Below are 18504 nucleotides of genomic sequence, written 5' to 3' on the forward strand. Positions count from 1 at the left end.
CGGATTGATTTTGGGACCACACCAGCGGTCCTGGTTTATACTGAGTGCAGGCACAACATTCATACCAGTGGATACGAGGCCTAACACCTCTGCCGCAACTAAGGGGTACGGCACCCGATTTGTACACGCTTGAGCTCCAACGAACTCTGCCCGCGATGTAGGCATAACCACCATGATACTCCCACTAGAGGGCCAACCGCAAATAACCGGGCCGAGAACACATCCTCCAGGAATTCTCCTGGAACATTGCTCTCAGAGGGCCGTCCCGGTTCCCATGGTACCAGATAACCTCTGGTGAGGCTTCGTGGCCGAAGCCACTTCAGATGAGACCCTTGCAGACTCTGGTTTGATCGCCCTCCTTGAGTACGTGGGACTTGCGCTGACAGGTGGAACTGGTCCAAATGTAGGCAATGATTGTGGAAGTGCACATTCTCGCCATCTATCCGTTGCGGCTCGACGGTTGGTAAGCAAAGTACCGTTCTTGTCATTAACGCAACAGAAGGGTTCGATATCCTGTGTGCGTTCATCACGGCTTTTAGCAAGTCGATACAGATCTCTCTCGCCATCCCGAGTGTCCAGTTTATCGTTAAGATTTTGTAATAGTTCGCTCGGGTGACAGCGACCGCTTTCTTTGCTTCCCAGTTCGAATTCTTATAAATTTGCCAATTAGCAGGCGTTTTATCATCGAGAAATTTGTGATAGAGGTGTTTCTTTTCACGGACCTTCATTTCATCATTCCAAAGCCAAGTATCCCGGTTGATGTACCGGCTTGGTGACCCCGAGGGCTGCAGAGGCCGCTTTGTGGATCGTGTCTTTCATTTGGTTCCACGATTCTTCTGCTTATGAATACATGCGCAAAATCGATTATACGGTCGGCAACCTCATTGCGCGCTCCGAACCCCTTTCCCCCATGGCACCTGTTACCGTCTGCCTTTTCACCCACATGACCATTAAGATCGCCGGAAATAATAATATAGTCGTCGGCAGGCACGTGACAAGTCTTTTCATTGAGAAGTTGCCAGGAGGCATCTTTCTCGGCATCAGGTCGACCTGTCTGTTCGTACGCGGTGAAGAAGTGAATGGTGCAATCAGCTGATATAATGATGAGCTTCATCAGCCGATCATCAAATTGTTCGACTTAATGGCATCACGGAAACCCTCTGAGATGGCAATGCCAACATCATCTTGAGTGTGTGGGTTACCAAAATAGAGAAGTTTATAGCCATTTTTACCGTGTTCGCGTTCAATGTCGCAGCTTTTGGCACCAGACCATCGGGTCTCTTGCAGAGCGCAGATATCAATGCGCCTTTTCCGAAGGGCTCTTGCGAGTTCCTCCGTCTTTCCAGTTAGGGTACCAACATTTAGGGTGCAGACACGTATTTGTTTTGTTTGTTTTGTTCGGACTAACTTGCTCACGTCCTGCCGCCGTCCATTCGTCAAGAACCCTTGCCCATTTCTCGACAGGACCGGGGCCCGTCCTGCCGCGTCAACTGAGGTGGACGCCTAGTATTTCTCCGAGGCTTGTGACTCAATCCGATCATCATGTTTGTAACGACATTGAATGCATTTACTTGATCAGCCTGTCGCGGGACCTGTCACCAAGAGAGATCAATGAGCCATAGAAAGAATTGCAAAAGAAAATCAGTAACATAGGTGGGTTACTTTGCCTCAAATTTGATAAAAAATTGAGCTAAGTCGGCAGATATCACGCAGTGTAGCAATTATAGAGATTTCACGTTGCGGAGTTATCTTGTTAGGTCGGCCCCCATACGTCTAGAATATCATTGGCCCATAACAAAGAGGCCTCAATCCAGGCAAATCAGCAACAGCAGAGAAAATCTAATATTTTCTCTCCGCGGCAAGCGATGGAAAAACTGTTGGAATATGGACATCAGTTGCACCATCTTTTCATCGAGTTTAAAGTCGTCTATGATAGCATAGCCAGGGTAAAACTGTACACAGCCACGAGAGAATTCAGTATCCCGCCAAAATTGATAAGACTGGCCTTGATCAACGTGCGAGGCCAAATAAAAGCAGCAGGCTCACTTTCGAGATCATTCGACATCAACAACCGTCTAAGACTGGGGATGCCCCATCATGCGTCCTCTTTAACCTGGCCCTGGAAAAAGTGATCCGTGATACTGAGGTAAATGCGGGGGCACCATCCTTTTCAAGTCCACCCAACGGGGGGGAAGAATGACCCGAGAAGTACAAACTGCCTTCATCCAGATCGAGCAGGCTGCACATCAATGAAGGCAAGACAAAATATATGGTGAGAACTTCAGCACCAAAAATCAACGGGAAGAATAAACATATGAAACTACAATTTTGAGACCGCTGATAATTTCTCCTATCTAGTCGAAAACACAGCCGATAACGGTTACGACGATGAAATCCGCTCCCGGTTGTTGGCAGCCAACAAAGCCTATTTCAGCTTACAAAAAATGTTCCGCTTGAAAATCCTCACCATAACATAACATAGAGTCAAAGCTCTTACTGTACAAGACAATGATCTTGCTAGTCATGTATTGCTCGGAGACTTGGCTTCTAACCAACTGTTGGCCGCATTCGAGAGAAGAATCCTCCAAAAAATGTTTGGTCCCCTACATTAGGATGGACGATTCCGTAGCCTACATAACGACGAAATCTATGAGCGATACCACGATCGTCAGGTTGTGGATAAAATCCAGATCAATAGGTTGCGGTCATTCATATGAATGAGGATGATCCAGCCCGAAAAGTCTACAGGGGAATTTCTATGATAGAAAAAGAAGACAGGGCCTACCCTGCCTGAGATGAAACGATAGCGTAGGCCAGGACGCCAGACAACTTTTAGGGATATCGAATTAGTGGACCTCAGCAATCATAGACCGGATACCGCAGTTGATGATGATGATGAAGTCGATAGAAATTGCAGACAATTTTATCTGCGCTATGCTTTTTACCTCCTACGATACGTACAGCTGCCAATGGGTCAAAGTAGTCTGGGCCGAACGGACTTTGTGGAAGATTTCATTCAGTTTCGATAAGAACTGAAAAGCGAGTGAAGGAGCTTTGCTATCGATATGGCTGCAAAATCTTCAGCTAATGATTAGCAGTCATCTTTAAATCCTCACCAAATACTAGCTTTATACATTGACTCAGATTTGCCCGAAAAGCAGTATACATTTTCGAAGTCTGTGATTAACGGTCTGCATAAAAGCCAAATGGCGTAATCAATCACGGCGATTCGACCTCGCTTAGAAGATGAGAAAGACTGCTTTCTCAGCCTACTCATTAAATTTGGAGGAAAGTTGAAATTTCAACCTGCCCAAATTCTTTTGCTGTTTTTGCAACTATCAATACAGAGTATATTAGAAATTGTAAGTTTAGATGAAGGAGGAAAGTTAAAATATGAAAATGAGGATTCGATGACAGAACAAACCATAACAAGTATACGGTCACCAATAACGCATTAAGCATGGATGAATATTTGTTTCTTATAGTTGTGAAGAACAGCAAAAATTCAAAGTTGGTTTTTTGGTGTATTTTACACATGAGTTACTGCCTGAAAAAAGTGTCAAGTTCGAGGCAGGGAAGAAACATGTATTTCGTACTCTTATTTTGAAGAAAAACCACTTTTATGTATATTGTTTATATTTTCTGTTGCATTTTCAGGAGGAAATATATCTATTTTCAGCTGTAGAAATTTATAAACATCAATTCAACCTCTGTAAATAGAACAAATGGTTTTATCTTCTGTGAGGGAAAAGCTACAAGCTTGTCCCACCCGTGCTAACTAAAAATATTTTAAATTTATTTGCACTATTAATCTTTAACATTTACTCCATAGCAAAAATAATGCAAATATGTTAGCCTACAAAAACTCGATCGTCTCAATTTTTGGTCACACATTCCATACATTCGATGCACTGTGCGTCATAACGGAAACGTGTGAATAGAGTGTAAAAGTACGTTCGCGAGGGTATGCCGCCGATCCAATAGTGTTTTTTTTTGGCAAAAATCAAAGGGTGTGTGCGTGTGTGTGTTCAAGATGAAGAGCCATGTGAAATGAACTTTGTGAACGAACCTAGGCGACGTGGAATTATCATTGTACATTGCAGTTGTAGGAAACGAATGCATCAAAAGTTAATAATTGACTGCTGCCTCGGTGGGTGTGTATGCATTTCATTTCCAAGACACCCCATTTCATTTTAACATTGCATGTCATTGCGCCGGAGTAGTAAAGAGCTTTGATGTTGCCTCCTTCTAGATTCCGATGCAGCTCATTTGCTCTTGGACTGCTACCCAAAAATAGAAGAAGAACCAATATAAAAGCTTTGAAATGCTTGTGAATATTGAACCGCTAGCAACGTAGGAAAAGTGTTTGTTATATTTAAACAAGTCGGAATATCGGAAGCTTCGGGAATTAAGGTTTTGTGAAAAACTACGCACATTTTTGCATTCGTATATTGTTAAAATCCCAAAATATTCCTTCATATTTCTTTTAAAATATATTTAAGATATACGTACATATTACAGACGTAAATATTATGTTCATCCTAAACAAACAAACATTTCGTATTATCGAATACTATATAGTACTTATATATGTATTATGCATATATAGATTGATCACATATTTCCAATTTTCTTCGTGCACAAAAGCATACATATGACATATACAGTACAGTATTGAATACCGCTACCCCAAAGCTTCATTAGCATATACATATGTACATATAAAATTATACATATGTTTGTCTCGAGTAATTGATATGCAAATGATTAAAAAACTGAAACAAAATATTACTTTGCGGCCACCCATTCGTAAGAATTCACTTTGTTATAGTATTGACGAATTGATATGAGATAATGACGTCATACACGTTGTAGAATGCACGAAACTCACAAAAAATGGCAAAGTTTAATCTTCTATAACTTTGTTAATAGTGGTTGGATTTCCTTCAAACTTCCCACGAGTATGCCTTATGTTATCCCTTATGCCACTGCTAAATTTTGTACTTCTAGCATGAGCGTAAGGGGGGTTTTCAGCAAAATTTCTAAAATATGTTAATATACTATTATTAACTTTATTTGTGCAGATATTGAAACGGGATTTTCAGGCCTAGATATACCTCTGATTTTTTCATATTTTTCGGTTGGATAGGTTCTGAGAACGAGACGTGGTACACTTTTTGAGGGTCTTATTTTGAGCCCTCACTCCCTTACATTTCAGCCAATATCAATATGGGACCAGTTTCGAGTATTAATTCTGTGAAGAAAAATTTGCACCCTCCTTTCGCATTTATGGGAATGCATGCATGCATGTGTTGATATTTTTATTTGTCGTTCTTTATGAGAATTTAACTCCCCCACAACCATTTAAAATCAATTTTGTCAATTTAATACGGGAATCATTATGGCTTAGTAAGGAACTCCAGACACCCTAGTTTTGCGCAGACACGCAGACGTTGACAGCCAACATCATAGCTCTTATTGATTGTGATTTCAACCCTAGATAGGAGAAATTTTCAACGATCTCAAAGTTGTAGTCCCCTATCTTTATTGTTTTCGTTTGACTAGTGCGATTCGATGTTGTTCGTTCTTTGATTTTTGCGCAAACGTTGCCACCAGTACAGTGTTAATTGCAATTTTTGGAAAATCCTTAATAAATTTCCTATAGTATGAGGCCTTTTAATGACTTGAAATCGTGCGGAATTAGGTAGTCTTTCATATTTTTTAATTGGGTCCACAGTTACTTTATTATGACGAATTATATGTCCTAGATATCTATTTCTGATTTAAAGAAATGTGGCTTCCCAACAGATAACTTCACTTTAGCTTTACAGAATGCGTCAGTAATGATTTCAATGTGTTTAATATGTTCTTCGGAAGTGGAAGGAATATAAACGCATGCAAACTTCCCAATATATGGTCTAAGTATATCTTCAACGCATCGTTGAAATATTAAAGGTGCATTTTTAGTCCAAATGGCATCCTTTCAAATTCGTACTTTGCTCCATTTATAGAGAATGTGGTTTTTTCTATGCCGTAATTTTTAATTTCAATCCGGTGCACTCCTGATTCAAGATCTAGTGTTGAGAATACCTTTGCTTTTCTCAGATTTTGTATAGTAAGATTTATATCTGGTATTGGATATCTATCCGTTATCGTTTCTGCGTTCAATTTTTGAAACTCTGTAACCATTCGTTGCTTGGGTTTACCTTCATCGGTTCCCATTTTAGGTACGATCCATAGTTGAGGGCGATTTTTAAAGTGATTTACTTGGCCTCCTCATCGGCGTGCAAGTCGATAGACATTGAGGATGGTCAGTCGGTTTCTGGTTTCGTCATCCAATCTGGCCCATGCCATCAAAGGCGATGGGAACGAGAGCAGCAGGACTCAGGCCTCGCGTTACACAATCTGCGGCATTGTCAGCTCCAGCTAGCCATAGGAAGTCGGGTGATGATTTCGTTTGTGCGGTTAGCAATAAATGTTCGCCATCTGGAGCAGCAGGACTCAGGCCTCGCGTTACACAATCTGCGGCGTTGTCAGCTCCAGGTAGCCATAGGAAGTCGGGTGATGACTTCATTTGTGCGGTTAGCAATAAATGTTTGCCATCTGGACGGATGGTCTTTGAGTCATTTCAGCACGGCTCAAGAGTCGGTCCCACACGTGAGTTGCCTTCGGTGGCCGCTGCGTTGCATTGAAGATATGCGAAACCAATCGAAGGAGAAGCGTCACTGCTTGCGCAGTTCCAATCAAGGTAAGGATTGAACCTTTGTTGGAGCAACCTTCGTTTGTTAATAGCGTACATGTACGTCCAGGAACGACAGCTTATAAGATGTTTGTAGCGGCGGCATAAGCTTGTTGAGAAGCGGCTGCGAATCTAGAAGCTGCCTGTTATCGTCCTCAAACATGCCGAGCCATGTGGGGACGCGAATGGTGGAGATCTCCGCAAAGCCGCTTCGAAATTGCGTCCAACGATCTTGAAAAGGTTGCGATAAAACGGGTTCTCAATTCAGGTTATCCAGCCAGACAAGCAGCGATATTAGGCCTCTTAGCAAAGGGCAAACAGACGATGAATCTTTCGTTTTCGTCGTGCGTATCAGCAAAGTGGTTTACGCATCTTTTCTCGTCACGAATCAGTAACGGTTTATGTGGAACCTCTTCGATTTCCCAAAATCTTTTTCATAAAATGTGGCCATGTATCAAATGAAAGGTCTCAATTAGTACTTTCCAAAACTGGTCCCATATTTGATATTGGATAAAATGTAAGGGAGTGAGGGCTCAAAATAAGACCCTCAAAAAGTGTACCAGGTCTCGTTCTCAGAACCTATCCAACCGAAAAATCTGAAAAAAATTACAGTGGTGTATTTCTGAGAAATCTAGGCCTCAAAAAACATCCGGTTCCCATATATGCTTCCACATTTTAGAAATTTACTCGGCAATCGGAAATTTACTCTCAAATTCATCCCAGAAGTACAAAATTTGTCATGGGTTTAATGAAGAACATAATATACAAGTTGGTTAAGTTTGAAGAACATCCAACTATTATTAACGAAGTTATAGGGAGCGAAACTTTGCCATTTTTTGTGAATTTCGTACACTCTACAACCTGTATGACGTCATCGTCACATATCAATTCGTCAATAATACAACGAAATGAGTTCTTATGAATGGGGTCGCAAAGAATTATTGTGTTTTAGTTTTTTAGGCATTTGTATATGAATATCTATTACTCCAAACAGACATGTGTGCATACAGGTATATATATATATGCGTGCCAATGAAGTTTGCGGGTTGTGTAATTCAGATAGATATATTTGTACATTAAACCAGGCTTATTGAACATACGTACTATATATTTACATATGAATGCTTTTGTGCACGAAGTAAATCGGAAATGTGGGTACGATCAATTTACATACGCACATATATGTACAGTATTCGGAAATAGCCAGTTTGTTTGCTAAGGGTAAGCATAATATCGATGGCTGTAATATGTACGTACCTCCTGTAGTTTGGGAAAATATGACGGAATATGTTGGATTTGTAGTTATATACGGATAGAAAAATATACGTTGAAGTTACTCACATAAGATGAGCACAAAATCTTTATACCTGAAGCGCGAGCTTCCGGTATTCCGACTTGTTATTAATAAAGCGGATGATACATACCGGATAGTGTTGTCGACTTGGCTTACAAACTCCAGCAGGGAGAGAAGTTGAGCGACTCGGGTGGTGCTGTTTGGCCAAAAACCAGAAAAAGAGGATCACTACGCGGAAGCGTCCATTCCTCTCGATGAGCGGCAAAAGAAAAATCCGGTTGCTATTTTTATCACGCGGAGACGAAAAACCCTCATGCGGCGGGAAGGAGCATCGTAGCTGTTCCAAGCGAACCGAAGTACTGACTCCCATGCTCGCAAACAAAGAAGTGCATGCTCAAAATTTGCGCTGACCTGGGTGAAGGGCACAATAGCAAGGAATAATTCGTATAAGGCAGCACGACCCCTAATATCGCAGCCGCGCCCCGCCGAATTCACCTGTAAGTGAACACAGGTTACTGTGGTTTTATGCAGCTTAGGTGGATATTTCGTGGCGTACGTCATTACTCGCTGGAGAACCTGCGGTATTTTTTATCCTTGTTGTCGCTGCTCGATTAACTCTCATTGCATCCCGGTTGAGCCCCCAATTAAATCTTTATACTTATTGCATATCATAAAAAATACTTTGCAAATCAGCGTAGTTTCTTTATCTGGGTCCTATTTCAATATTGCTATTTAAAAAATACTTGTCTAGCAGAACTATGTCTGGTGACAGAACTCAAGTAACAGAATTTACGTCCGTTTATCTTATGCCTACGTAACTGGCATGCTTATCTTATATTGCTTTATAATTCTCTTGTTTTAGGATTCTTCTTATCTCGGTTGGTCACTTTTTACGGTGATTTGGTTAAATAGATGGATATGTATTTATAGAATTAATGTTTTTATAATGTGTGTTGTTTCATAGGATATTTTATGTTTTGTATGTATGTTGATAATTTAAAGTGCATGGCTGACCACATTTTAAGGAAGCTCTGACTTTGATTCCCGCTGGGTTGCAGCAGGCGGCAAAAGTGTTGTCTTGTTTTATACAATGTGTTATGTTCTTATGTATGTATGTTCATAATATGCAAATTCTGCCTTTGATTCCCGCTGGGTTGCGGCAAGCGGCAAACGTGTTGGGTCGGATTGATACAAGCCACAGAAGTGCAACCAACTTTTCAAGCAGACGTGCAATCTCGTTGCAATCAACAACTTGATTATATGTTATCTATTACTTGAACGTACAAACTTGAATCACGTGCAATATGCATTTTAAGACGCCATTAGTTATTTACCATTTCAATATCAGCAAATTATTACAACCGCCACCAAACGTGTTTATTTTCTTCTTCTTTAGCCTTTGTTCTATCCAGAAGCGTGGTCGACTCGTTGTGAGCGGCTGCCACTTTGTTCTGCCATTGGCTTGATTTAGATGCAGTCGCGAGGCTTTCAAATCAAGCGTATCCAGCGTATCAAGCTACTGTTGTTTCGGCTGGCCTTTTGGTCGCTTACCATCGACTTCGATATTCCTCAAAACGCGAATTACGAGACATACCATCGAAGACTTCAAATCAAACAAATAACCGGATTTGTCAAGAACTGCGACATTACTAACGTAATGCTCGCTGCGCGTGAACTCATGGAGAAACACGATGAGAAGTATCGCCCTCTTTACATGGTGTTTCTTGATCGGGAGATAACGTTTGACCGTGTGTCACACAAACTCATCTGGTATCTCCACGATAACACTTAGTACCAGAACAACTCGTGCGTTGGGTTGAATTGCTCTACCATGATCCGAAAAGTAAAGTATGAAGTGTGGTAGGTGTCTCAAAACCGCTTCGTGTCGCTGTCGGTGTTCATTAAGTAAGCACCCTCTCACCACTCCTCTTTGTTCTTGTTATGGACACTCACATGGGACATCCAACGCGATATGCAGATGATATTATTCCAGCGTTTTATTGAAGAGGGGGTAGTTTCCAATGATGTCCGCAACATACCTATGCACTTTGGGTAATAGATTTTCAAGATTTGCTTGCGTGATCAAACTCCTTTCTCAACTTTTCGACTTTTTTGTTGAGTCGAAATACAGAACGGTAAATTTAATTTCGCTAGCCAAAGGATTATCTGAAATCCTATCAACGGCAGCATATCTGTGAATACGACTTGAAATGCATTCAGAGACTCATTATAAATTGGGTCGACATCCCCGGATACCAAACTGCTCCTAATTACTGAGTCGGGGTTCCTTGCTCTACTCGAATAGTCCACTAGCTCAAGTGAAATTTCTACCAAAATAAAATTTTCTACGCATAGTTTTCCATTGGTATATAGCTAAAAACCCAAAATATCCTTTCCCTATTACCGAATACTGTATTCTATATGCGTGTATATAAATTGATCGTACACCTATAATATTTTCGACTTACATCGTCCATAAAGGTATACATATGCACATATAAAGCGCGTATATTGAATACCCCTTGTTCAATATGCAAATGAATTAGACACTACCCCAAAGCTTCATTAGCATATACATATAAATATATACAAATGCATGTCTCGAGTAGTTGATATTGATATATGATATAAATGATTAAAAAACTAAAATGAAAAGGTATTGATGAATTGATTGTTATGATGACGTCATAGGCGTTTTAAAATGCACGAAATTCACACAAAATGTAAAAGCTTCACCTTCTACAACTTCGTAAATATTAGTTGAACTTCCTTAAAACTGTACATGTTATGTTATCTATTATGCTAGTACCAAACTTTGTACTTCTAGCCTGAACTTAAGGAGGGTTTCTGGCAAAATTTCCAAAGTATACTAATATATTATTATTCACTTTATTTGTGCAAATATCGGAACGGGATGTATTTTGAGGCCTAGATTTTGTTTAGATACTCCACTGTGTTCTTTTCATATTTTTTCGGTTGGATAGGTTCTGAGAACGAGACCTGTTACAGTTTTTGGCGGTCATATTTTTAGCCCTCACTCCCCTATGATATTAAATATGGGGAAAAGTACTAGTTGAGCCCTTTCATACCCCACATGATCACATTCTGTGAAAAAAAAAATTACACCCTCCAACTCCCTTCAATTTAACATAAAGTGGCGGCACTGCTTTCTGTAAAGGGAATACCAGGGTCTCTCGGTCCAGCCGTTTCCGAATAAATCGGGTGTGACAGGCAGGCAGACATAAATAAGGTTTTGTTTCACACAACCTTAAAATGGATAAGGCCGGATTGAGAAAATAAGTCCTATGTGGAGTTATTTTTAGCAAATTTTCCATGAAAAGCCCGATGTGATTTGTGCTTCGAAATTCTTACTTTAGACGTTGGATCACTTTTTAACTTGTCTAGACATTTAAAAGCAAGACATCCGGTATTGCTCATTCACCAAGTGTAGCTGCTACTACTGCCGCCATCTATAGGACCTATTGGTGGGGAACTTTTAGGAGGCGCTGTTGCTCGGCCATTTATCTATCACACCTCTTTCTAATATATCGATAATATAAGTACTTCTTTTTTCTGAGAGAAACTTTCTTGACTAACGGAATGGAAAATTTTTATTTTGAAATTAAGTTACATGTACTTTATTATTCTTAGCTACTTTTTAAGTTTTCATTAGAGTAGTAGAAGTAGAAGTAGAAATAATGTTGGCTCTTTTGTGTCGATTCAGCGAAGTAAGTGTGGCAAAATGAGTCGCCTCCCTGAAAGGAGTCATATTTCCCATCACTAGTGGCATGGATTCAATCAAACGTTGAACTTACTCGGGTGGAATTTTTCTCCATTATTCGAGAAGACGTTCCAACAAGTATTTTTTGCTCAAAATAGGGCCTTCGCCAAGCCTATCGTCGACATAATTACCTGCAGTCCGAGGATTGTGGAGCGATTTTGAGTAGCTTCGGACAATTGAGCACTATCAATACGTGTTTTTCACGCTTTCGAGCCACCGTTTTGGCATATCTACAATGTGTAGCAAATACCCAATTTCTCTGCCATTGTTTTAAAATATCGATGTACCCCTTTTCTGAATATTCATGTTCGTACGACAGTGTCCTGATTTCAATTTCGTTCACTGTGTGTTGTGTTAATTTAAAATATTTTGGTGCTGTCGACGTTGTTGTAACTTTCCCCTCGCTGATACTGCATTGGATCAAACAATCGGCATGATAAAAATGACTACGTTCGGTGAACATCAAAATCTGCAAATCCATAAAAGTGCCGGGAATGGCAAATATATTAATTGCAACGATAAAAATCCCCCATGCCGCATACATTTCATGATTCCTGCGGCAAGCGTTAATCCTTGCAGAAATTTCATACGTAGTCCGAATTAAAAACTTGAGTAATAATATTTCTGTTGTAGCTTTTAGTTTTCAACAAATCACAATTTTGAATATTTAAATAATATTAAAGCTTTCGTTTTAAACATGAAAGAAAACTGTTTTGACTGACTGATTTTATAAATTTTTTGCAGGTTTTTACAGACCAAGGAAATTAGGCCACAGTTTTCCGAAATTGTACGATATAATCGAAGGAGAAGCGATTGCTACTGCGTTATTACAATTAAATCCCGAAAACAGGATAGGAGCGGAAGAAGCGATTTTTCATCCTTATTTCGCACAACTGCCTAGAAAATTATACGAATTGCCCGATGGTGAGTACCAAACCGTCTTTCTTGCCAAAGATGTGAAACATTTTTGAACAGATACGAGCTGGTGAACAAAATTTTTATTATTACCCACCACTTCGAAATAATCTTTTGAAGCTAAAATAATTATCTAGTTGTCGAACACATTTTTAAATTCGTCTTCTCTTAAACTTGACACCAAGTTTGTCATTTTATCCTTCACCGCAGCAACATCGGTAAAAAACGTCTCTTTCAAGTCTCTTTTTTCGGCGAAACAAACAACCCGGGAAACCGGAATGAACGCTTCAGATGTGGAATGTTCTGTTAATTCTTTTATGTAAGAATATTTGGCTACACGATAGTTGCACTTCTAGATAATAATAATCTTTGGCGTCTTGAAGTGTGTTAGAGCACTTCATTCAAGACCGTAACGGTACACTACGGGGTTACAGAACCCTGTAGGAGGCAATGTGGTCAGCATTGCGCTCGCCCGAGATTATTACCCTGATTTGACTCAGGTACTCATTCACAACTTAGTCGACTGGTATCCGACGTCAAATCACTATACAAATCCCGCTGCCAACAGTGAGATTTGAAACGTGAAATTCCATACGACAGCTTTGTGCTCGAACTACTCAGCTAGCCAGACACATCTACATAACTCGTAGTAAATATACGTTGAGTATATCTGGTATTCACTTGACATGATACTGACATTTTATCTCGTGGGGAGCAGTAATTTCACAGGAAAAGGGAAAATTTGGCCTACTATAATTTTGTTAATAATAGTAGGATTTCCATGATTTTTTTTTCAGATTCTTAGGTTAAAGTGAACTGAAGAAGAAGGTGAAGTTGAAGCTATATAACTCATTCTTCCTTTGTTGGAGAAGTAGACCTCCTTAAAAATTCGTAATCCGGATTTAAGGGATTTTCGCGCCTATCGAATGAATTCTAGTGACGTTATTCTGTATTTCAACGGCTCATCTCTGAATACCTTTCCTACCTTTGCAGATAACCTTGAGGCATTGTAACCTAGAGGCTCTGTTTCAAGTCTGACTTGTCGCCCTTTACCTATGGGAATAAAATTGGGAACATTTGTTTCAATCCTGTAGATGGGACCTCAGGCACACGAAGACAGTACCCGACACGGTTGAGAGTCGCTCAGCAATATCAAAGCGGCTTGTCGTCCTTGATGTTTTGGCGGTTATGCCGTCAACCACCAACCACCAACCTAGGCGTCGTATGGTTTGGACGAACCAACTCACGGAATTTATCGTCCGCACCGATTACTGTGTCACGCATTTGGAACGGAATCCATCAGGTTACAGACACCGAATGTACCGATTTCCGGAACTAAGTCATGTTCCGGAGTAGAACGTTGTCAATCAGTACCGGGTGATAGCAGAAAATAACGAGTTACCCTAAAAATCAGCCAAGAAATTTTCAACGAAGGTTCACTTGAGTCCGGCGTGAAGTCTTTAACAAACCGGGCTGAACAAACGAGCAACTCAAATCCTCCACTGATAAGGCATTTTATGAACCTAGTAGTGCGAAAAAACTTAGTAACTGGGGATGTCGACCAAACTCATAATGAGTCTTTGATCGTATTCCAGGTCGCATTCACAAAATATGCTGAGATTCTCTGAGGCGCCAGCCCAAAGATCCCAAAACTAAAGTTTATTTCGGCAACTACTGACATCATTGGTGCCGTTGACAGAATTTTGATTGATTGCTTGGCTAGTGAAGTTACTGCTACAGAGGTTCATAGCCTTATCTACGTTGCAGTTGCCACAGTTATTCATCTCAATAATCATCGTAATTTATTCCTACACCTCCGTGCACTTCAAGCAGTGACGCGGTGGTCTTAAGCTGCAGGGACGTACTGATTTTAAATCGAAGACAGTGCAAATCAAGCCTGCAGCCCACTAGGCCAGATTGTTACCGAACAGGACTCTTCGGACTATAGCACAAGTTGCAAGGATAACCACTTTTTGCATCTCCATTTATAGATCAGTCCTAGGATCAAGCGTCTTCAGCGTTTTATGTAAATTTTTCGGGACTGATCCCGTTGCTGAAAGTACGACTAGGATTAGCTGGATCTTTGTAGTAGTCTGCTTCATACCGTAGTTCGGCCTCATCTGGGCATCTGTTCCTTGGGGTTGAGAAAAGTTATCCCCTTGGTGAAAAATTGTGGAACTAATTTCAGATCGACAATCATCTGATTAAAATGATTTGCCAGTACGCGTTCAATGCTGTTGGTCAACGATCCTTCACGGGTGGTTTACGATACGGGGAGTGGCGTCCCCGAGGTGCCCGAGCAAGTAGTTCTGACTCCCTAGCTGGCATAATACTTGCGTCCTAGGTAGTAGCCTCGAGAAAGTTTCTCGGTGAAGAGCGAACTGCTAATGACCGATACACGCCGGGACACACTGGGAGTCCCCGGAGCCGTCGACAACTCCCTGTCGATGTCGATGGGGTGATGTGAGCCTAGCTCTGCCAAGGTGGTAGTTGTGGCATGTATCAGGAACCAGCCCCTTCGGGATCCTGGTCGGGTAGTGTGCATTGAACCGCTGTTAGTATACCGCGTTGCCTCGAGCGAACGCTGATCCGTCCGTGAATTCCGGGATCAGCTAAGCGTAGGTCAGGCCTCAGGGAACTGGGGTAGGGGCTGTGTCCCCGAGGGTATACCCGTTCCTGACTATTGCGGGCCGCTCCCTTGCACACGATGCGCTGGTAAACAACTCAAATGGAGAATAAAAACGAACGAAACGAGGAGATAGTGGAAATGGAGAGTGAGCTCGCTGCGTTTATTCGCAGCACGAAAATGCGCCGTTCGCCCCAGCGCCAAGCGAAGGACGCAACAAAGGCTGAAATACCCGACGAGACATCCGGACGCGCAGACGGAGAGAAAGACTCGCAAAGTGATGCGGCCCCTGCAACGCAGATAGGAACCGAGACCATACCACACAGTGCTATAATTGGGGAAAGAAGCACAGTGGAAACTGCCGAAACTAATCAAATGGTTTCGAATATAAGCCGAGTGGGAGGACTGTCGACTACTCTGGCAGCTCTGGAAGCTGAAGAGGGAAGGCTTATTAAGAAATGCACGGCAGTTGTGAAGCACATGCGATCTGCGACGTTCCTCCAGAAAAACTTCGGCAAGGGGGTGAAAAATGGGCTAATGGAACTGGAAGAGCTCCTGGACAGGATTTCATACTATAGGCGAACATGGAAAGTAAGACAAAATCCGCAGGAAGCAGAAACAACCGCGCTTCCCGAGGAGAACACCACGAGTACCAAACGGATCGCTGACAGCCCATTGCAGAGCGAACTTGGTAAAAAACGAAAAGAGGAAGGGACATCTGAAGGAGACTTCACTCAGGTACTCTCCAAGGCTGAAAAGAAGAAGGCGAAGAGGAACAAAAGACAACAACACGTCGCGCCATCAGAAAAACCTCTGCCTAAAACTAAGGCGGACACGAAGGACGGAGTACCAAAAGAAAAGGTGGGGAGACGAAGGAGGACTAGACGCCCAGCTTTGTTTATTAAGCCGACGGAAGGCAAGACTTTTGCGGAAGTTCTCAGCGAAATCCGTTACGAAATTAAACCCGAAGACAATGGAGCGGAAGTGTCTTCCATACGTAAAACGAAGGGTGGTGAAGTCTTAGTCGAACTAGGTCCGAAGACTATAAATAAAGTCACGTTCTGTGAAGCAGTCAAGGGGCTTCTGGGAGAAAAAGCTTTGGTTTCGAGCCTGGAACCCACGTGTGCTTTGGAAATCCGAGACCTTGACTGTCTCACGGAAAAGATCGAGGTAGAAGAGGCCATCAAACGCGAATGCCCGCAGGTAACCAATATCTGGATTGGTATCACCTCCGCGAACTCCCGAGGCCAAAAACTCGCTGTGGTGGAAGTTGCCGAGCAATACGCTCACGAGTTGCTAGCGCAGTTCGCTGCGGAGACCAAAGCTGACTTAGTACTCATCAGTGAGCAGTACCGAAACAAGGACCCAGTGTCATGGCACCCAGACATATCAGGTACCGCTGCCGTCTGGGTTCGGGACGGCACCCTTCTTAGGGTTCTTGCCCAAGGCCAAGGGGACAGCTTTGTCTGGATTCGGTATTCAGGGATAACGTTTTTTAGTGTCTATCTTACGCCGAATGAGACGATGCCGGACTTTCGTCGGAGGCTTGATGCTTTTGAGGACGCTATCTTAAGCACGGATGGGCGGATCCTGGTCGGGGGTGACTTCAATGCTAGGGCACTTGAATGGGGCATGCCTCACACAGATTCCAGAGGGAAACGAATTCTGGAAATGGCGGCGAGAACAGGACTGGTAGTTCTAAACACCGGATCCACCCCAACGTTCCGGCGCCCGGGCTGCGAAGGAAGCATTCCAGACGTAACCTTCGGGTCGGAATCACTGGTGTCGCTGGTGGACGGGTGGCGAGTTCTGGAAGACTTCTCGGCAAGTGACCAGCAATACATTGCTTTCGAAGTGGTGGACACAAACTCTTGGTGTGCGCCACCCCAGCGATCTTTCTGTACATGGAACGTGAACCCCGGGTAGTTTGTCGAAACTTTGGGAACAGGTGGGGCCACGCTGAAGGGTACTCCTGGGGGCGGTGGCGCCGCAGCTGACACTGTCGTAAATTCAGTTATGAACCTTATAACGACGGTTTACGGAGCCTCCATGCCTAGGAAGACATCGAGGCGCGTTAAACCTTCCATGTATTTGTGGACAGTGGAAATCGCAGAGCTCTGGAAGGAGTGGCATAGGCTCCGCCGCTTAACACAATTTCTAGGCGACCGGGAGGAGGCATGTACCAACATAATGGAGTAAAAATCAGCCAAAAGGAGACTCCGCAGCGCAATAAACAAGAGCAAAGCTCGCTGCTGGCAAGATCTGGTCGACGAGGTGAACGGGGATCCGTGGGGACTCGGTTATAAACTGATAACACGAAAAATCGGGGCTCTGCGGAAACTCTATTCACTTAAGGCCGAGCAGATGGACTGCATTGTAAGGGCACTCTTCCCTGCGCACCCCATATGGGGTGGTGACATCGGCGCGGAGAGCGCAGAGGACTGTCCACTTTTCTCTATAAAAGAGTTGGAACAGGCCGTCCTCTCTATGAAAAACAAGAAGGCGCCAGGACCCGATGGTATTCCAGCAGAGGTTTACAAACTGGTATTCCAACACCGGTCAGACCTACTGCTCGGCGCATTCAACGGTTGCCTGAAAGAGGGCATTTTCCCTGCTCGTTAGAAAGTTGCGAGGCTTGCGCTGATCCATAAAGGGAAAGGCGACCCCGAATTGCCGTCTTCATACCGCCCACTATGTATGCTTGATCCTGCTGGGAAAGTGCTCGAAAAGCTCATCAGAAACAGACTCGCTGAAGCGATACGCGCTGCCGGAGATTTATCTCCCCGGCAGTTTGGTTTTAGGGCAGGGAGATCGACAATTGATGCTGCCATGCAAGTCGTGGAGGCCGTTCGACGAGCAGAGGCACATAGCCGCCGAACTCGACGGGTGGTGCTCCTCGTAACCCTTGACGTCAGAAACGCCTTTAATTCCGTAAGATGGAAAGACGTTCTAGGCACACTAGACAATACTTTCAACGTGCCGAATTATCTCTTACGGATTTTGAGGGACTATCTGAGGAACCGCTCCCTGTTCTATGAAACACTAGAGGGTCAAAGGAGGATGGAGGTCACGTCCGGGGTAGCACGGACCTCTGGAACGCTACCTGTGAGAGTCTGCTTAAACTCGACATGCCAGAAGAGTCGCGCTTG

General features: G+C 42.8%; 1 protein-coding gene across 4 annotated transcripts in view; it reads left to right on the plus strand.

The window, feature by feature from the left end:
* The window catches only part of LOC119647708 (cyclin-dependent kinase 14), a 224931-nt gene that overhangs the window by 190139 nt on the left and 16288 nt on the right, over positions 1 to 18504 (plus strand). For all 4 annotated transcript variants that reach the window (XM_038048795.1, XM_038048798.1, XM_038048797.1 and 1 more), the window contains exon 9: positions 12559 to 12738. In XM_038048795.1, coding sequence (XP_037904723.1) covers positions 12559 to 12738 — 180 coding nt within the window. The remainder of the gene's footprint in view (positions 1 to 12558; positions 12739 to 18504) is intronic.

This window comes from Hermetia illucens, chromosome 2 (assembly GCF_905115235.1).
Source record: "Hermetia illucens chromosome 2, iHerIll2.2.curated.20191125, whole genome shotgun sequence".
Lineage (NCBI taxonomy): Eukaryota > Metazoa > Arthropoda > Insecta > Diptera > Stratiomyidae > Hermetia > Hermetia illucens.